This window comes from Ammospiza caudacuta, chromosome 9, assembly GCF_027887145.1.
Source record: "Ammospiza caudacuta isolate bAmmCau1 chromosome 9, bAmmCau1.pri, whole genome shotgun sequence".
Lineage (NCBI taxonomy): Eukaryota > Metazoa > Chordata > Aves > Passeriformes > Passerellidae > Ammospiza > Ammospiza caudacuta.
Window position 1 is genome coordinate 26,023,426 of NC_080601.1, and position 20,146 is coordinate 26,043,571.

The 20,146-nt window shown below is 56.3% G+C and overlaps 1 protein-coding gene across 1 annotated transcript; it reads right to left on the minus strand.

The window, feature by feature from the left end:
* Positions 1-11,357: 11,357 nt before the first annotated feature.
* On the minus strand, positions 11,358-17,970 carry KAZALD1 (Kazal type serine peptidase inhibitor domain 1). The gene is made up of 5 exons (XM_058810693.1): positions 17,890-17,970; positions 15,787-16,387; positions 14,420-14,580; positions 13,282-13,429; positions 11,358-13,068 (listed from the first exon to the last, which is right to left on the minus strand). Exons 2-5 carry the CDS (start codon positions 16,286-16,288, stop codon positions 12,983-12,985), a joined length of 897 nt encoding a protein of 298 aa, XP_058666676.1. The 5' UTR covers positions 16,289-16,387; positions 17,890-17,970; the 3' UTR covers positions 11,358-12,982.
* Positions 17,971-20,146: the final 2,176 nt, after the last annotated feature.

The following is a 20,146-nucleotide window of genomic DNA, read 5'->3' on the forward strand; positions in this document are numbered from 1 at the left end:
AGACCCCTTAGAAACAGTCTGGGGACACTGATGGGGCTGACAGTTTCTAAGACGTGTGCCAGGACTCGGAGCAGGCAACCTGCCAGGACCAAGGCTGCAACTAGAAAATTCAAGGCTGGAAGAGATGCCAGGATCCTCTGTAGGTGTCTCAGAAATACTCAAGATGGATCATATCAACCTGTCTACAAACACTGGCAGCTTAACTTGGGTTTGCATAAAGAATCCCCAAAAACACGAGGCAAAGGATCCCAGTTTGCTCTGCAGATCCCAAGAGCTGGCTAAACCACCTCTAACCTTAGTGGAAAGGCTTATTTAATCCCCTTTCATTGCTAAAATAAGTGAAAAACAAAATAGATTTTATTTTTAAGTGGTTTTCTCTTTGCTTTGGTCCCATTGACCCCCCAATCCAGCAGGCTCAAGCCCTTGGATGCCTGCACCTTTCTGCAGACCCTGGGAACAGCAGTGGGACCAGATACCAGGTTCCCACTGCTCCCAGTCCTGGGACAGCTTGGGGGTGTTTCTAGGCAGAAGCAGCAGCTCCAACCCATCTCATGGGCAAATAGGACATGCCAGTGACACCCCAAAGACATCCCAAGGAGTTCTTTCAGGTCTCCTCCCCACACACAGAACCTCCCATGTCCAGGCCATGGCAGAACATCCCGCACCAGGATCTGGACCTATACCCAGCTCCCAGCTCTGCTCAGTGCTCTCCCCTCCTTTCCCAGCCTCTGCACATGCACATGAGGGACCAAGATACAGCACCAGCCTGACCATGAACCACTTTGGATCAGCACAACTTAAGGTCTGACTGCCAAGTGCTTTTGGCACTAATGTTTTCCTTGCTCTTGTATAAGTTGAGGCTGCAGCATCTGCTGAATGGTATCAGCATGTTATGAAACAGTCACTGCTCCAACTGACAGCACAGCAATCCTGCAGAAGAACCAAGCCTTGGATGCTTTTCCTGATTTCCACGAGGAGTTAGGCTGTTTTTGTCCATGGGCTCCATTGGATTTACAAGAACAACTTTGTCTTTGGATCTCATGGAGCTTGGGCATTGATGCTGCTTTAATTGCAGGGCTCCTTTTTTCCAGGCCCCAATCAGGCAGGTGAGTGGCTGACATTTGTCAGCTGTGCAGTGTCACTGCTGTCCCAGCATTGCTGGGAGGTGGCTGTGAGGCCACTTGACCCTGAGAGTGCCAGGACAGGCACAAGCACCCATGGCAGAAGGGTGCAGGGACCAGGGGGATGTTCAGCACCAGGATGGCATTGTGGTCCAGCACAGCATCACAAGGGGATCCAAAAACCCCCAGCCCCTCTCCCCACTTCATGGCCCCATCAAGGAAACTTTCAGGTGTGGGACAAGGTTGACACCAGCGATCCGTCACATTTTCATAACACCTGGGGTCCTGCCCTAGATGTCTGGCACCTCCTGGAGCTCACCCTGGGGGTGGAATGACACAGCAGCTCTGTTTCTGCACATGTGTATTACATCCACACAAGAAACACCTTCAACTCCCAAATCCAACCCACACCTTGCGCCCACACCAAGGACTGAGCCACAAAAACCCCTGCTCAGCCTGCAAACACCCCAAATGAGTTTTCCCCTCCAGCTTTGCCAGGAAGGGTGGTGGGGAGCCCTCACTAATGCACCCATAAAGAAAGGCTGCGGGTGCCAGCAGCTCTTCAACCATAATGAAAGTCTCAGGTATCCCAGCCCGGCCAAATCACCTCCTACAGACGCAGAACGGCGCTGGAGCAGCAATAAAAGTGTCAGGGATGTCTCCTCGTGCATCACCAGGCTGCAGCATTTTGGGAACGGCCTGCACAGAGGTTAATTATTGCTTCCCTCTCTTCCCCTCTCGCTCCCAGTTTAAGATGGATCTGACTGTCAGGAGGGGTGACAGATGAAGACAAAGCACAGGTACGGCTCCGTGAACTCTGCGCCTGCCGTGTCCTCCTAGAGCAGCCGGGAGCGCGCGGGGTGGAGCTGGGGAGGGAGAGGAGGGGGGAGAGTGGAGAAAGCAGCAGCCATACCAGTGCTGGAATGGATTTGCAGTGAGGGACGTGGGATGGCTGGACTGGGAGAAGAGAAATTACAGCTCCTTCTACCCCACTCTTGTGGAAGGAATTTATTTTCCTCCTCTGCTCTTCATACAGCTTCAAAACTTTGCTCCAGTTTGGCAGAGATCTTTTCCCAAATATCAAGGAAAGTATGAGAATTGAGCTCATGGTCAGCTGCCTCCTGCTCCACAGAGCTCCTGTCACTGACAGTACACACATGTATTTGAGCATCTCCCCTTTGAGACTTAATTTAAGAAAATCTGGATGAGGGTCCCAGCTCTGCCACAATCATGAGTCTCTGAAGTCCTGCTCCCTAAAGCAGCCTCTGGCTGGAGCAACACTCAAGTCTTTTGGGTGGAAGAAGCATTGCAGATGCTGTTACAAGCAGTCCCCAGCAGACAGATATCTCTGAGCATCCCTTCTCCATGTGCAAAAAGAGGTGACTCATCCTTCACTTTCCTTCCTGGTCAGTGGCTGCAGTGCCAGCACAGTCATTGGCCATTAAAGCCTTGTTTTGGCCTCTGAAGGTCAAAGAGATGACCATGAACTTTCTGTTTCCCAGGACATGTCCCTCTTCTTCTCTACAGAGCAGCTGGCCTGTTTTGACCCCCTCTGTCCTCCCAGTGACCAGACATGCTGCCCAGGGGGTGCCAGCCCTGCTGCCCCCAGCAGGGACAGGGCACAGCTGCTTTCAAAGTAGCTTCTTTCCAGCCAGCTGGGGAAAATCAGTTCCTATGCAGCAGACAGGAGAACATTGGTCTTTCCCAGGAACAGCCAGCTGCTTTGCCTCCCAGGCAGTTTTTTGGGGTTTGTTGTTGTTGTTGTTGTTGTTGTTGTTTCTTTGGGGTTTTTGTAGTTAAGGGATGCTGTGACAGTGTAGCATGTGCCCCACTGTTGCTGTTTTTCCCCTCTGCCCCCACACAGAAATTCCCCAGGCACTGGGAGGAGAGGCCTTCCTCTTCCACTCCAAGAGGGTTTAAAGGTATTCATCAGGAAGATGGATTCATGCCCCCTCCCCTGGTACCCCCTGCAATCTGGTTTAGCTCTCACCTGTGTTCAGGGGCTGCCAAAGCACCTTCAGCGAGGCTGCAGGCTGGAAACAACAAGCTGGGGAGATGCACTGGTTCCTCAGGGCAGAGCAGCACCCACATCTCCATGTTTTGCCTTCCCCTTGCTCAAGGGCACAGAGAGGGATGTGGCTTTAGCCACTTGAGAGGGATGGAGCCACCACAGGCACCCAGGATGAGAAATTTTCCTGTTCCCAAAAGGGTTTGGATTTTATCCCATGCTAGGAGCTGAGGGATGGGAAATGACAGCACTGGCAGTTTTTATCCCTATGGGAAGGCCTTCAAGGCTGACCCTAATGGGAAGATCTGCCTTGAGCCATTCCCAAACAGTGCCTTCCCTTTCCAGGCTTTCCAGCCATTTCAGCCTGGCTTGATACCATTTAACTGCAGATGCTGAAGGAAACATCACTTCAAATTAAACCAAAGGGGAGCACTTCGGCTGGACAGCTTTGAAGTAGGAGGCTTTGATAAAAGAATGTATTTCCTCCCCCTCTTGATCTTTCCTTCTTCCCCCTCTCCTCTCCAAATGGTGAGTTTTGGCAAGGCTGCTCCTGCACAGCCACGGGAAAGGCTGTGACTCCCCCTCCAGGGGCATCTTCCATCACTCAGCCAAACAGCCTCTCCTCTACCAGCAGCTGAACCCAAGTTCAGCCTCTCCGAATCACCCAGCAAATTTAAAGCAAAACCAGATTTAAAGCACCCAGAGCTCTGTTGTCCCTCCATGTGCACCCTGAACAGAATAACTGTGCAGAGCCCAGAAGATATTTGCAAGGATATCAGTTCCTAGAGGAAAGGTGCTGCACAACTATCCCATTGCCAGCCTTACTCTATAAGTCATACTGTATTATGATTTATACAGTAAGGTTGTCACATTGAAACCAGGGTAGGATGCCCTCTCCAGAGCCACAAATGTTCTGCCATGGGAATAAGCAAGGAGATACTTTTAAGCTGTTATTTAGTTACCCTGTGTCTTCCAGGCAGCTTCCACAGCCCCAGGAGGCTCCCATCTATCCAGGTGCTTTCCCGAGCCCTTTTGAACCCCAGTGCTCAGCCCTGAGCGGGCTGGGCTGTCAGACCACCAAGCAAGCCCCCAGTGCTGACCTTGGATGAAGGCTCATCCCCATGTACTCCTCACCAGCCCTCCTGGAGGGCAGCAGGAGCTGCCAGGATGCAGGCAGCACGTGTGGAGGGTGTGTAGCGAGGGCTGAAGGGCTCGGAGCTCATCCCTCCCTGCGCGACAGCTAAACGAGCCGAGACAATTAAATGTGCTGTTTGATGGCTGCCTGGCAGAGTCACAGCCTCTCTCTCTTTTAATAAAAGGGCTCTTCCCCAGGATCGCTCAGGCTGCAGGGAGGGCTGCAGCTTGTGAAGTGTGAGAGCTCTTCACATTTAATTAAACAGGTCCAAGCCTGCCTCGTGTCGGCAGAGCTGCCAGAGATGCCCTGGCGCCTTGCTCCCACTGGGTGAAGCACCCCTGCCTCCTTCCATCCTCACCCCCAGCACGGACAGAGCTGTGTGCCAGCTTGCCTGGGCTGCCTGAGCCACCCCAAACCGCTGTGCCCCCAGACAGCAGTGCCCCCAGGGTATTTAACCCTTACAGAGCTGATAACCCCCTTGGTGTGAGCCAGGCTCTCCAGGGGGCTGAGCCCCAGCGGCTCACTCAGTATGTGTGCTGAAGAAATGAGGAGCTGCTGCAGTACCCAGAGTGTGAGACAGCCAGGGATGTGGAATCTGCCAGTGGATGCAGCCCCACGGTGACCCATAGCACCCCTCCCCATCTCTGCCCTGCAGCCACACAGCTGGGACACCACGGCCTCCCCGAGCCCCGTGCTCTCAGCCAGCTTCCGCCTGTCCCAGCTCTGCTCCTCGTCAGCCGAGCAGGGGAAATGCCCTGCTCTTGCCCAGGGCAGATAAGAGAGATGGATAAGGGTGGGGGCAGAGGGGAGGCCAGCATTTGGGTAGCTTGGCTGACTTTTCAGAGAGCACTTGTTTTGCTGAGCCCTGTGGCTTAACCCTTCCTTCCCCAAGGCCAGGGCAAGCTGGCAGTGGGAGAGACCTGGAGCTTTGGTCAACTCCTGATAATACCATCCTCGTGGGCTCAGTGCTGTTGGATCTTCTCCATGTTTAAAGCTCCCTGCTGAGCTGGCATCACTCATTTCTGGTTCCTCCATCCCTGGGCAGAGAAGGCAGCATCCTCCCTCCCAAAATGCTCACAGGGGAACTCCCACTCCCATCCTGCAACACAGCAGCCTGGTGGCTGAGGGTTTGCTATCTACAGGCATGGAGGCCTTCACTCCACTGTCTGCAGCTGTGCTTGCAGGACATGCCAGACCAGGCTTCCCTGGACCTTCTTGGTCCCCTGACTCCAGCTGAGAGGCAAACCCAGAATTTTTCTATTTTATTCTCCCCATCTGAACTCTTCTGTGAGGGAAGAACTGGCTCCAGTAGGTGTCCTGGAGAAATGCTGAACAGCCACCCCAGCCCTTCACCATATACACCCACACATGGCTGCAAAGTGGGAAAGGTGAATGGGTGGAATGGGATATACAGGTTGCAGCTTCTGCCTCTCCTCACAGCCATAGCTGGGAGAGGGAGGGTATTAAAGGGGAGGGCTCAGACTGTGCTTTGAATGCGGACATCCAGCCAGGTGAATATTTGGGGTTTTCACAAGTAGCCCGAAGTTGCTGTCCCCTGCTCCCCTCCCACATTCTCGAACCGGCAGAGCAGCTGGGGGAAGCTGCTGATGGGTATGAACCCTTCCCAAGCCGCCGGGGCTCGGGGCTGCTCTGCACAGACCCCATCACTCACACTTTCAGGCCTGCCAAGCCAAAGGCACAGTAATTGCACGACAGATCCCCCCCCCACTTCCGAGCAGTGTGCTCTGGCAGGGACCAGGCACGGGGGCTCCCATTTCCGCCTGCCTCCAGCTGTTAGGGAGCAGAGAAGTGACAGAGAGCAGCCCCGGGCAGAAAGGGCTGCGAGGAGAGACAGCAAGCAGCGCTGCGATAAGGCGGGTCCCTGCTGAGCACCGCCTGCTTGTGAGATAACGCACCCCGGGTGCTCCCTGAGGGATACCTGTGCTCCCTGAGGGATACCTGTGCTCCCTGAAGGGTACCTGTGCTCCCTGCGGGGTACCTGTGCTCCCTGAGGGGTACCTGTGCTCCCTGCGGGGTACCTGTGCTCCCTGAGGGATACCTGTGCTCCCTACAGCCTGTGCCCTCACATGGGTTATTGCCTGCTCTAGCTCAGCCCCCTCTCTCCGTGGAGTCAGACCCCAGTCCCAAATTCCATGCCCATGAAGAGGGGAAAGCCCAGAGCACAGGGAGCAAACCTAGGACATCAGATGAGCACACAAGAGGAGATCCAACCGGGGCCATCCCCACACTACTAAGGATAGGTCTTTCCCCCACCTGACCATACATGAAGGTCAAAGAGTCACCTGTAATGCAAGGAGAGTGTGGGGATCCTCCAGCCCTCCCTGGGCTGGTGCTGCTCCTGAGGAATCTGCACAGGGATCATCACCTCAAAGGGACAGGCAAGATACTCTGTCCCTTCACTGGTTCCAGATTCAACATCCCACTCACAGCCTCACTAATGGTCATGGGTACAGTCACATCAGCAGCTCTTGGGCTTTTCAAGCCAGAGGAAGTGGAGCTTTCAACAGAGCAGAGAAAAAAAAAAGCAGTCTCAAGTTAAAACCTTTTACAGGCTCCAGCAGGCACCAGTGCTGGCAGAGGGTGTTACCCTGCATCAATCCCAGCATAAAAGCTCTGCTGTCAACACCAGCTAAAGAGTCCACAAAAGCTGCCCCATGCACAGCCCTGCCAGCACTTCAGCCAGGCTGGAGGACAGAGGCTGCTGCCATGGCTTTATCTGCCTGGAAAGTCCTCCTTAAGATAGGAGGAGGAGGCTGCTTGCCCTGCTGGAAGGAGCTGCAGGTGCCTGGAGCTGGTTCAGCCCCAGACTGTCATCTGGCTGCCCTGGGACAAAGCTCCCCATCTCCCACAGCCTTGCTAGAGAAGGGACTGTCTGCTGTCTGATATAACACAAGCAAAGCTTGTGTCAGGGGAACTGCTTCTCCTTGAGACCACTCCCCAAACCAAAGCACAGGGCAGTCATAGATACCCATTTTCACAGGGAAACAGTATCTCACATCTCGTCCACCGGCTGTGCTGTTCTCTGCAGGAGTGGGTGCTGGGGTTGGCAGGATTATTCCCAAACAGAAAGGGCACAGCTAGCATGTAAGACCAAGGAAAGGAGCCAAAAAAGCCACAGGGGGGAAGTGCCAGCATTCAAGTGTCCAGGTAGGCCTACACCAAAGACAGGGAGAAAGCAGCACCTGGATCCTGCTAAGTGATGGATATGGCATGGTGCAATATCCTTCAGCCCTCACCTCCACACAGAGGTGCCTCCAGACATAGCTGGACCTGTCGAGCCACCTCAGCTGAGCCACCTCGCTGACAAGCTGTCACTTTTCACCAGCCCTTGAACAAATCCATGTCTGGAGGGGCCACCCATGCAGCCCAGCAGACAGCACACAGGCTTGCTGCAGCACCAGGCACCAGCTGTTCCCCGTGCCTTGCACCATCTCACCTTGCACAGCCTCTCTGCCTCCTCCTAAAGGCAGCCCAGGGCTGGTAAGGGCGGAGCAGAAAAGGGTGCAGCTGACTTAGGAAGGGATGAGGGTGAGAAAGTTTTGCAGAGAGGGGTTGAACCCAAGGCTTTAACCTGACCTTGCAGGCAAGCTGTGATGCCAGGGCAGAGCTCTTCCCTGGATGGCCAGGCAGATGTACAGGGTGCAGCATTTCACACCTTACCCTTGTCCTGCAATAATCCCCATTTCCCTCACTCTGGCTCACATCCCCATGCCCTGCCCAGGATTCCTGTGGTGCCAGACTGAGGGGCACTCAGCAAAGCAAACCCAGCTCTGTGTCCCTGCAGCCAGCTTGCCCAGCCTCCCCCCACAGCCAGCACCCCGCCACTTGCTGTGACTGATACAGGGAACCTGGTGCTTTTATTAAACTCTTTGCTTCCTGTTTTAAGCTTAATAATAAATTGCATGTCACATTATGGCTGTGTTTATTAAAACCAATTGGCGTGGGCTCTGCTCTGCAACAGCATTTGAATTATTGAAAGCAACCCCCCATGGAGACCTATTTGCTGCAAACGCAGGAGGATTTATTTCCATTTTGTTTATCAGGCAGTATAAGTGCTGGGTGGAGGCAGGGAAGCCGCCTTGCTGCTTTATTTTCTCTCTGAGACACTACAGCAGGGGGAAGAGGTGCCGTGCAAAAGACGGGGGGAAAATGTCACTCCCAACAGAGGTGGGGACAGGCTGGGGACAGAAGCCCTGGGGGTAGCTGGTCACTCTGCTGTGAAGGTCTCTGGCTCTGGTTGAGTTTTCCATGCACAGTTGCTTTGTGCCTCAGTTTACCTGTTTGCAGAGCGAGGTTACAGCACTGCTTCCATCCAGGCATGACCAGTGATCAGCTCAGGCTCAATGAGCCTCTGCCAAAGTCACTGATGTCCCATGGGAGGTGCCCATGGCGTGGAGGGGTTGTCAGGGTGGCCACGAGGGGTGTTCACCCTTTTGCAGCCCTAGCTCAGCGCAGACACCCAAGGACTGCAGCTGAACATCTCCAGCTCTGCCTCACCCCAGCTCTGCCTGAAGCAGCCACCCAAAGCCGGTGACAAGAGGATGCTCTGGCTCTGGGACCATCCCGAGGGACAGCTCATACTCGTGTCCCTTGTATCACCCCTCCCCAGCAGGGCAGAGGCTCTACCAGGGGCAGGCACGGATGCATCCGAGTGTGGGGTGCTCCGGGGGTGCCCAGCCCGGCCTGGCCCGGCCCGGGTGGCTGTGCCGGGAGGTGGCAGCACCGTTTAGCGGATAATCGCCGCCCTGGCCCGGCACGGACCGGCGGGAGGCGCGGGTGCGCCGCAGGAAGCACGGCCGGCAGGTTGGGATAGGTGATTCTGTCCCTCTGCTCTGCTTTGTGGCACCCTACCTGAGTGCCGTGTCCAGCTCGGGGGCTCCCAGCATTAGAAGGATGTGGATATGTTGGAGCGAGTCCTGAGGAGGGCTGTGAAGATGCCCAGAGAGCTGGAGACAGGCTGAGAGAAGAGTAGGCTGGAGAAGAGAAGGCTCCAGAAGCACCTTAAAGCACGTACCAGAACCTAAAGGGTCTAAAGAGACCTGCAGAAGGACTTTGGACAAGGGCATGTAGTGATAGAAAAAGGGTGAATAGCTTTAAACTGAAAGAGAGTAAGTTTATGTCAGATATTAGAAAGAAATTCTTTTTTGTGAGGATGGTGAGGAACCGGCAGAGGGTGCCCCGAGAAGTTGTGGGCTCCCCAGCCCCAGAAGTGTTCAAGACCAGGCTGGGTGGGGCCCTGAGCAACCTGGCCTAGTGGAAGGTGTCCCTGCCCATGGCAGAGGCATTGAAACTAAATTACCTCTGAGGTCCCTTCCAATCCAAACTATTCCATGATTCCATGTGCCTCCTGCCCAGGCCCAGACAGGGAAGCACGGGGGCAGCATGTCTTTATTACAGGGGTGTATTTACTTGCCAGACTTGGTGGGTTTTCCCTGCAGACCATGAAACCCTGTGATTGGCAGCTGCTCAGAGGGTGCATCTCCTGGGTCTTTCAGGTCCTGGCAGGACAAGCCACCTCTTCTTTGTACCCAGGCTCTCAGTGACCTCTGGTGCCCTGGGAAGTACCCACACCCTGCTCCTCCCAGGTGGCCAGGAGGTGTGGGTGCTGTGCCTGGGCCAGTGGCCATGTCAACACTCCCCAGTCCAGCTCTCCTGGTCCCAGCCTGACCTCTGGGCTCCCTTGAGCAGGTGCTCTGAGTGCAGTCAGCTGGGCTGGCGGGAGCTGCTCAGCTCCCCCTGTCCCCAGAAAGCAACTGCACCAAATTTCAGCCAGGAAAGGAGTTTGGTGCTGCATGCATTGGGGCACAGCCTCTGAACCCACCGGGACACCAGGTTTGGTCAGGTCCCCGGGACCCTCTGCATGCCTGGAGCTGAGAACAGGATCTGCAGAGCCTGGGGTGCCCCTCCTTGGGGCTGCAGGAAACATGTGAGCAGGCAGCAGCAGAGGTGACCAAATGTTGTGAGAGCCAACAAATAACCTCAATTAAGTTCTGTGGCAGTGACCGATTCCAGCTGTGCAGCAATATTGGCTTCTTTAATTTTTAAGTGACTGGAAATGGCAAGGCTGGGAGCTGGGATGAGGAGACACCAGCCCTCTCTGTGCCCCTGGAGCCCTTTGCTGCCCTTCACCTTGGAGTGGAGCTCAGCTACTGGCTGAGCTCCATCCTGCCAGTCAGACAGTGGGATCTGAGGAGTCTGGGACCCACAGCCCTTGGTTTGGTTAATTTTGGCCAAGAGCTTTTGCTCAAATTCCCCCTCTCTCTCGGTCACCACACCCCACTGCTTTTCCTGCCAGGCAGGAGCCACCAGCATTCCCTGCCAGCTCCCTACAGGGTGTGAAGGCACTGGGTGTGAGGCAGAGGGGGGCAAGGGCTGCCCCAAATGCAGATGCCCAGGCAGGGCATTGTCCTGCAGAGCACACGGAGAGCCAGGGATGGAGCTGTGACACATCCGACTCTCTCCAGCCAGACCAAAGCTGCACCCACATCAGCACGACCTGGGTGTGTGCCAGCACAGGCAGGGCAGGCCTGGCCCTGAGGAGGGTTGGCATGGCAGCCCTGGCTGGGGGCCAGCCCCGGGCACCGGCAGGGAGCCCAGCAAGCAGCTCCTGACTGCCCAGGCTCCAGGAGGCTCTCGGATTTCCCCGTGGCAGCCTCAGCCTGAGTGTGGCCCAGTTCCACCAGCTCATTTGTGTGCAAAACAGGAAGGGGATCAGGATGGATAAAAAAGGCCCAGCTTCTCTGAAAGAATGTTTTACACCCAAAAAATTCAAAATAAAAGCACACTTCTGTCCCAGATCCCTCCTCAACACTCTCCAACTCCGATTGAGCAGCTCAGGAGGATTCTGTTGTGCTCTTAGATGGAAGGAGAAGCTGAGGCATCAATAGCTTTTGCATTTCTCTGCCTGAGAAGGAGTTTTCTGCCAGAAAGGGTAGGCACCCCAGCAGGCAGGGCAGCAGTGCCCCGTCAAGCTGTGGTGCAGGGGGCCAGAACTGGCCCAGCCTCACCGTCCACAGGAATTTTGCTCTGCTGCCAGTTCCAGACAAATCCCTTTTATTTGCTTGTTCAGGTTTCAGTGCCGTAATTGTGTCATCTGAGCCAGCTCTCAAGAGAAAAAGGAAGAAAAGAAAAGAAAAGAAAAAACATGTGAAGGAGAGTAGCACGGGATCCGAGCCACCATCCTTATTGCATCCTGCCTGCTCCTGCCCGGGGTCTCCCAATTCCTCTCTCACAGGGTCTGGCTCTCTGCCACAGATCTGCACCTCCCCAGAGCTGGGACTGAGTAACTGGGCGGGGTTTGGTCCTTATGGAGCTTTTGAGCACCAGAAGTCCTGTAAATGCTGCTGCTTTGGGGGATAAAGCACCCCTTGAATGGAGCTCAGCCCCAGAATGCTCAGAGGAAGGGTCCTGACAGCCCTCTCTGGGCAGTGAGCAGCACAGTGCAGTTCTGAGCTTCCTTCCTGTGCCCCCAAATGAAAGTTTGCTCCAAATCACCAGCTCTGGGAGGTAGGTGTTTTGGGGTTTTTTTTAATATAATGTTCCCAGTAGAAACTGGAGCACCCCTTTACTTCACCAACTAGTCACAGAGCTGCTCCACACTTGACAGAGCTGTGGTCACCTGGGTGGAGACCCCAGTGTCACAGAACTCAGGACCCCAAGATGAAAATGGGCAGCAGTGGGATGGGATCCAAACACATGGGAGTGCAGTGGTTGGAGCTGATGCATCACCACTGCACAGGAGATTGTCTGCTGGGCACCCCCATCCCCAGGTGGGGTGGGAAGGGCAGGACCCACAGCAGGACCAGCTGTGAGCACTGGGATGTGCAGGAGGGCTCCTCAACTCAAGCACCCCACAATGGACAAGGCAGCATCCACAGTTTTTGCACCCTTCCTCACCCCCATAATCATCTTTGTGGATGCAGACAGCCAGCCTTGGCTTTGACCTACACGTATATTTTAAATAACATCAACTGAAATGACAAAGGAAAGCATGAGGTCAGTCAAAGGCATGGAAGGGAAAAATTAAGTCAGTCAAAAAAAGGCCAAAGTGTTTCTGACCACAAGGGTGGTTCAGCTGGAGAAAAGACAGCTCTGAAAGCCACAAGTGCCTGGTTTCCTCAAATCACTACTTTTCTGGTTAAAAACAAAACAGAAGAGAAGGGTGTTTTGGCAGCAGGTTCCTCAGGTTCTGGGAGAAGCTGGGATGTCTCTGTGCTTGGGGGATACAGAGCAGATGGAGGAGGGCAGGGGACTGTGACATGCTGGTTATCACAGTCAGGTCCCAGCTCTCTGCTCCAGCTTCCCCAAAAATTATTCACACAGGACACAATGCTCCTGCCCTGGCATCACTCTCCCAGAGGAGGCTGTCTCCATCTCCAGCACCAAGTCCTCATCACACACAGGACAGCTGTCCCCACAGTGTCCTACCTGCCATTGTGTCTCCACTCAGTGCCAGAGGACAAATCCACCCTGAGGTGTCCCTGGTCCCAGCCCTTGCCAGCAGCCAGTATCCCATCCCCCAGCACCCCAAAAGGTCGTGTCACCCTGTCCCCCACCCCAAAAACCAGGCTGTTGTGCCAGGATTGTTCAGAAAAGGAGTTTTGGGCCAGAGGATGTTTGCTCCAGAGATGTCCCCAAGCCCAGGGAAGGGTCGCTGTGGGCAAGGTGGTCTCTGCAGCTGAACATGCCATCCCTGGGCTAGTAGTAGTCCTCCTCACTCTCCCTGTAGTCCTCAGGTGTCGTGTGGGGCTTCAGCAGGGAGAAGTCTGTCAGGTTGAGTTGGTCTGGAATGGCAGCATGGGGACAGTGTGACATTGCCACCCTGCTGTGCCTGTCCCCTTCCCCACCAGGACCAAAGCCAAACCATGCACAGCAGCTCTCTGAGGCACCCCCAGCACAGCCCCACGCTCCAGCAGCTCCTGCCACACTGGTGCACCGTGCCCAGACACCCCTTCCCACGCCCCCAGGAGATCGGGGGACAAGGACGTGCTGCTCACCCGGAGTGAAGACAGTCAGGCTGGCCAGTGCCACCACCTCCCCGAGCCTGTTCCTGGCGAAGCAGCGGTACGTGCCCTCGTCCGTCACCCGCACGCCCTGGATCTGGAGCCAGCCTGTCACCTCGTATTTCTGGGGGCCGCCTCTGAACTGTGAGAAGGGAGGGTTTCTGTCAGCACTGGTGGCAGAGCAAGGGGGAGTCTGTGTCACAGAGCCCCGGGTCCCCTTCCCGCCAGCACTGAGGTCCCAGGATTGCTCTGGCAGCAGCCATGCTATTTTCTGTTTATCCCCAGGAATAAATAAGCTTGTCCTGACCCAGCTGGACTGCAACTGTGTTTGCAAGCTGCTATTACGGTCTGGCGGCCAGGGGTGGAGGACAGTAGAGCTTTCTCCAACCAGGCAGGGTAGCCCTGCTTGGGGTGAAGATCCTCAGCCAGACCCTGCAACAAGCTGTGGGGAGGCTTGAAGGACAGAAAGATGGAAGGGGGCCATGGTGCAGGTTCCACCTGCTCCTCTGGCTCCCTCAGTCCATCCCACCACAGTTCCTTCCTCATTGGTGCCTGGCTGAGGTGCATGGCCCCTTTGGCTCTGCCCACACCCTCTAATAGCTAGGTACACTCAGCTGGGTGCTATATTTGGGGCTGGCCACAGGCAGGATGCTGTCCCCTGGGCCTGCCAGCTCTGGAGAGAAACCCTGCTGATGGGAAAAAAGGGCAGGAACTGCCTGAGTGTGCTGGTAGGACCAGAGGACAACCCAGGCTGTAAGGCACTAGGGAAGTCCTCTTTCCTCTTTGCCTCTCTCTTTCCAGCCCTGCCAGCAAGACTGCAAGTGAAGCACACACAGCAAACTAAAGGCAGGCAAGTGGCAAACTCCCTGCTGCAGGACTCTATGAATAAGTTCAAAAATTACTAGAGGAAATCACAGGAGAGAGCTATGCTGATGGCTCCTACCACTGAAACACCAGCCCTGGCTCAGTCAGTCCTCGTGTTACTGAGCCTCCAGTGACCCCTTCCCATCCCCAGGCAGCCAGACTTGGCCATTCCCAGAGTATGGCCACTCTCAGGTCTGGTTGTCCATGAGCTCTGAGAAGCACTGGATCACTCTGGGGTTGTCTTCAATGCCCTGGGCACACCCCTCACCTGGACAGAGATGTGGGGGTCATCTCCAGGCAGCAGCATCTCCGTTCCATCCTTCCTCCACTCAATGGATGCCATGGGGTAGGCGAAGACCTCGCAGCCGAAGATGACATCCTGCCCAGTGATGTTCCATGTGTCATAGGGAGGAGAGGTGATCTGAGGCTCTGGGAGGGGGGAGAGGAGAGCAGGGTGGGCTCAGAAGAGGTCCCAGCCTTGCCATGTCCCACAGACTCTCTTGAGCTGCTCTCTGAAGCCTTTGGTTCACACAGAGATCCTGGGACCCTTCCCATGTCTCTCTCCTCTCCCTCCCATGGCAGACCCCCACATTTCCCAAGGACATGGTCCCTCCTCACAGCTGGGACTGGGAGCTCCCTCCCCGAGCCCCCCAGTCCATGGAGGGTTGCCATCCCTGCTGGCCTCAGTTTCCCTGCCTGTGCAGTGGTGCTCAAGCAACACACGCAGCAGGAAGATGCAATGAGTTCTGTAACGTTGCAATGACAGCAATGTTACAAACAAAGCTCTCCTGAGCCATTGGAGCACGCTCTCCTGTGGGGGAAAGGCCAAGGGGTGCTCATCCAGCCTGAGCTGGTGAGCATGGATGAGGTAGTTGAGCTTCCAGCCAAGTGAGGCCTCTGCTCTGACACAGGGCTGGTGCCAGCAATGAAGGGAGGCAGCAGGTCCCCATGTCCTGGATGGAGCCAAGAGCTCCATGTTCCACATCCCTTCCCCGGAGGGACAGAGTGAGGATTGTCCTGCTCACACACTGCTCCATGACCTGGCACATAGCATGAGCCAGAGCTCAAGGGAAGGTTTCCACCTCCAAATATACCTGGGAAAATAGATGATGATCTACAGAAGATAAGGTCAGCCTTGGCACCCCTCAGGCTGCAGTGACATCACTGGGTGACCTGTGCTGGGCTGGGCAGGATGGGGCATGGCCTTCCTGCTAGAATGTCCCCTCTCAACCCCCTCCTGAGTTTTGACTGGGAGGTGGAAATCACACAGCCAAGCCAAACCAACCCTGGTTTCTATTTGCAGGAGGCAGGCACATTTCTCGGGAGCAACAGGCCAGTGTGAACCCAGCCCTGCTGCCAAGAATTCGCTAACAATTCCCTGGAACTTCCCCATCTGCTCCAGCAGGATTTGTTGTTTCCATAAACTCCACTCCCTCTTGGCAAAGCTGCTTCCAGATTTCTCCAAGCACTGGATCTGCAAGGGGCTCCCCCAGAGCAGCAGGATGGGGGCACTGGTGGGAACCTGGCACTGCAGGGAGCAGCCCCCAGCGCAGTCCTGTCCCTGGTTTTGCTGCCAGGGAAACAGTTAAGCCAGACCCCCTTGCTTGGGTCTTCCCACAGCTCCAAGCCCACTACCTGACTCGCAGGGACCTTCATGGGCCACGGTGAGGTTGGCATCGGGGTGGGCACGGGCAGCCTCCAGGAACCGGCAGATCTGGGCGTAGGTTTTGCCGTCAGAGCCGCAGAGGGCCAGGTGGGACAGGCAGGCGCACTGGGGCTCGGGCACCTCCCCGTGCCGCAGGTCCCCAGCATCCAGCCGGCACTCCAGGTGCTCCCCACACTTGCCGTAGAAGTGGTTGGTGTTGTCCAGGTCACAGATCTGTCCCTCCAGGTTGGCACATTCCCAGCAGCAGTCGCAGGCGTCCCGCACCGTGCCCGCCAGGCACCCGCGCGGCGTCGGGCACTCCTCTGGCTGGCACTCGGCGCAGCCCTCCCCTTCCTCCAGCAGCCGCTGCCAGCCCCGCTGCAGGTAGTCAGAGGTGCTGGGAAAAGCCTGGCCCAGCTGGACCAAAGCCCAGGGCAGGGAGAGCAAGGAGAGCACGAGGCAAGAGATGCTGAGGGGCTTGGCTTCGGACATTCTCACGGCAGCTCCTCTATCCCAGCCCCACTGTCACTTGGATGGGGATTTCTGGCACTGCTCTGGTCTCCCTGTCTAGATCTGAGGAGCCATCCTGGCCTGTGAAGAGGGAGAAAGTGTGTTACTGGTGCAGGAAGTGTCTCCCACTCTGCCTCCTGGCTGGCTTGCTCTGAGCAGCAGCACTGCATGATGTGCAGGGCAGGGTTGGTGCCAGCCCCTCTCACCTCCAGCCCTGCAGTCACGGCCTTTGCACCCTGCAGCTCCCCAGCCAGCTCCTGCTCTGACACTGAGCATCTTCTGGAGAGATAGTGCTGATGACCCCAGCCCAGGAGGTTTCATCTTGATCCCTTGGCAGCCCAGCACACAAAGTCCAGCCTCCTCTGACCCCAGCATAGCCTGGGAAGCCACAGGGTGGCAGGGCACTGGACAGGCTGTTCTACAACATTGTGGTTCAGTCCCTTCATATGCTGCTCCTGGTCTCCTGTCAGAAAGTTGCTCTCAAGCCCTTTTCCTTTCCCCACTGCTTTGCAAGAGTCATGAACAGTTTTTTCCTCCCTCACCATCCATACGAGCACAATGGAGTGGCTGATCCTGCAGACAAGGTGCTCTTTCTGTGCTGGAGGCAGCCAAGCCAGGAGGATGCTCCCACTCATGCCTGGCTTTTGTTCTACTTCTCTCCCTCTGCTGTAACCCCTCTTTTTTAGGCACCACCTATTTGAGCAGTGGAAAAAATGTCCACTGCCCAGAAGGTTTTGTGACCCCCTCAGTTATCACACAGGCAACTGAAGCTGAGCATGGAGGAGCTCAGTGCACAGGTGAGCAACCACTGGGCTGACAGCAGACCCAGTGTGGTCAGTGTGTACCAGCACGGCAGGGACCCTGCCCTCAAACCCCGAGCCTGCATTACCTACTCAGGGGAGGAAGAAGCCGATCTACTCCGGGGTTCCCATCTCTCCCTGGGGGGGAAAACGTGGCATCTCAGAGCCTGTCCCCAGAGAGGGTGACAGTGAACCAAATCCCTTTGCCAACATCCCTCCCTGCCCCTGTTACACCCTGGCTGCCTACCCTGAGATGGGTGAAATTGTGGTCCTCCGCCCCAGAGCGACTCAGCATGGGCAAGCGGGGCTGGGGAAGGGACCTGGGGAGACAGGCTGTCCCTTCCCCTCCCCTCCCGCTGGGAGCAGCAGCGAAGGGCAAGCTGCAGTCCCCCAGTTACACGGCCACTCTCGGGGCTAACACAGCCCAGAGATGGGGTGGGGATGGCCCGGATATTGGGTTACACATTTGCATCCCCCGGATAAAAAACCGTGAAGATTTGACCCCTTTACCAGAGACCAGCAGGCGCCCCAGGGGTGGAAAGGGGCAGAGGGTCCCAGTGCCGGAGCCCTCCCGTCGCTCACCCCACCGCAGTCCGTACGGAGTAGGGCTCCATGCCCCGATGGATGTGGGGGGCCGGAGAAAGGGTACGGGGGAACTGCAAAGTTGGTCTCTGGCTCCGCAAGCCTGGGGTGCAGGCGCTGGGGGTGCTGGAAGAGCGCTGGGAAGGGGCACGACGTCCCTTGGGGTCCCCCCGGAGCCCCCCGCCGTCAGCCGCCACTTACCGGAGGCGCCGGTGCCGGGGGTGCGCGGCGGCCGTGGCTGCGGGGCTGCCGGCCCCCGGGGCTGCTGGCCCCCGGCCGCTCCTGCACCGCCGTGATGTCAGCGAAACGTGAATCCCCCCGCCCCTCTCCGGCGGCCCGGCCCTGGACCGGGACACGGGCTGGCTGCCTGGCACCCCTTCCCTGCCGCGGGCCCGCCACGCACCCAGCCTGGCCCCGGGAATCTGCCGCTCCGCTCCCCGGCACCGGCACCTCCCCGCTGGAATCACCCCGTGGTGTGCGGCACCTGGGCTGATGCTCCGCCCCGTCGTGGGGCAGGAAGGGACTGGGGTCCCCTCCTTTGCAGTCCAACTTGGCAGCAGTCCGTGGGGACAAGTGAATGGGAGAGGAGGGCATGGCTAAGGAAGCGGTCAGAAGCATCTCTTAGGCTGTAATTTGGTGAGGAAACACAGACTGAAAAGTTGAGCAGCTGCTGTAAGCAAATGGGGGGATAACTCCTGGGAATGTCTGCACTCGCCTCACACCGGGAGCCGAGTGTGAAGGGGGCATTGGGATGTGAACCACGGTGCCCCCTTGGCTGGAGTGGAGCCATTGGGAGCAATGGTGGGGCTGCTCCCTGCTACAGCAGTGCAAAACCTATGTGCACAGGGCTGGGGATCCACACCTTCCCAGCAAGCTGCCTCGCTGCTCCCTGCCTCAGTTTCCCTCTGGAATTGGGACTGAGGAGTGGGGGAGCCAGCCTGCCTTTGCAGCACAAACATACACAGTGCCTTTGCATCTTGCTCTGGATGCCATGCCAGGAGGGATCACACAGCCTGCTCCTCTCCAGGCAAGGAATTTGTGGGATTTAGTTCCCCCATGAAGCTCAAGCAAAGCAGGACCCCTCTAAGGATCTGGTTTCCTTCACCATGCTGCAAAAATCTGCTTTTGCTTTCCAACACCCTCCTGCTAATTTGTTCTAGGTTCCAGGTTTTTGCTCGGTGACATTGTGAGTCCAGCCATGTCTAACGAACGGAAAATGCAGCAAACTTCAGCCCCCTTAAATCTGCCTCTGCTGGCCAAGCTCCCCTCCCCAGCCCCCTGCTGCAGAGTGGGGTTTCCTGCCAGCTCTGCCTTCAGCCTCACGTCCCACTCCCCCTCTGTGGCCCCCAGCCCCTTGGCTCAGGGCTGCCTCCTCCCCTGGCTCCCCTTGTCCAACCTATTGAGTTCAGTCCCCACATGCCACAAGTTTTCAGGTCCAGCATCCATGAATTGCTGAGCAGCTGGGGCTGCAGCTGTTTTGGGAACAGGGAAAAAGTCAGGAAGGGCTGAGGTTTTCCTACATGCTGGGTCAGAGCCTGAGCAGAGAGGAGACAGACTGTAGTGCTGAGCCTCCTGGGCTATCCCTGCCACACCACCCTCTCTGCTTTGGGATGAAGGACTGCCTGCATGTTCAGGCATTCCTGCACACCCTCCCTTGTCCCTGATCCACACAGGGGGCAAGGCAGTGAAGCAAGCCTGGCCCTGTATGCCATCTCCTGCTCTCAAAGCTCCTTGGCCAGCACAGAAACAGAGCCAGCACTTAAATCCCAGGCACTGCTGAAAACAGTCCATCAATGTTTTGGGTTATTTCTGTGTCTTGCCTTTGGCAAGGGGGAACAGGCCCCATTGCTGCTGTCCTTTCCCACACGTGGTTCCTCCTCCCATATGCCATGGCCCAAACACTTGGTGTGTCTTATCTCCATGGGATTATCATGGCCTCTGGGGGGCTGAATTCACCTGAGCATCACGGCAGCATCAGCCACTAACTGGGGAGAACCCCTGGCCAAAGGTGAAATCCAAACACAGGTCTGAGCAGGAGCAGCTCCGGTTGTGGAGGAATACAACCCAGCCTCAGAAAGCCAAGGGCAGCTTAGCTCAGATCAACAAGATGGAGCTCAAACGTGGCAGTTAATTAAACCTCCCGCTTAATGAGACTATTGAATGTGTTAATAGACAGTAGCAGCTATGAATGAGAGGTGGAAGATCTAACCTGTGCTTGACAAGGACTTCTGCTCAATCACACCTGAAGTCAATCAACACAGCCATGGCTGCAAATGGTGTTTGTGGCTGCAAATGGGGTTTGTGGCTTAGGTTGCTTGACAGCTTTGTGGGGAAAAGGGTGATCGCAGTCCTGCATGGCCTGGCACTTGGGTAAATTGCATTCCTGGCTCCCTACCAGTGCTGGCTGGTTATCTCTCTTTCCTCACTTTTCATGAGCCCAGTGAAGCTCCTGGAACTG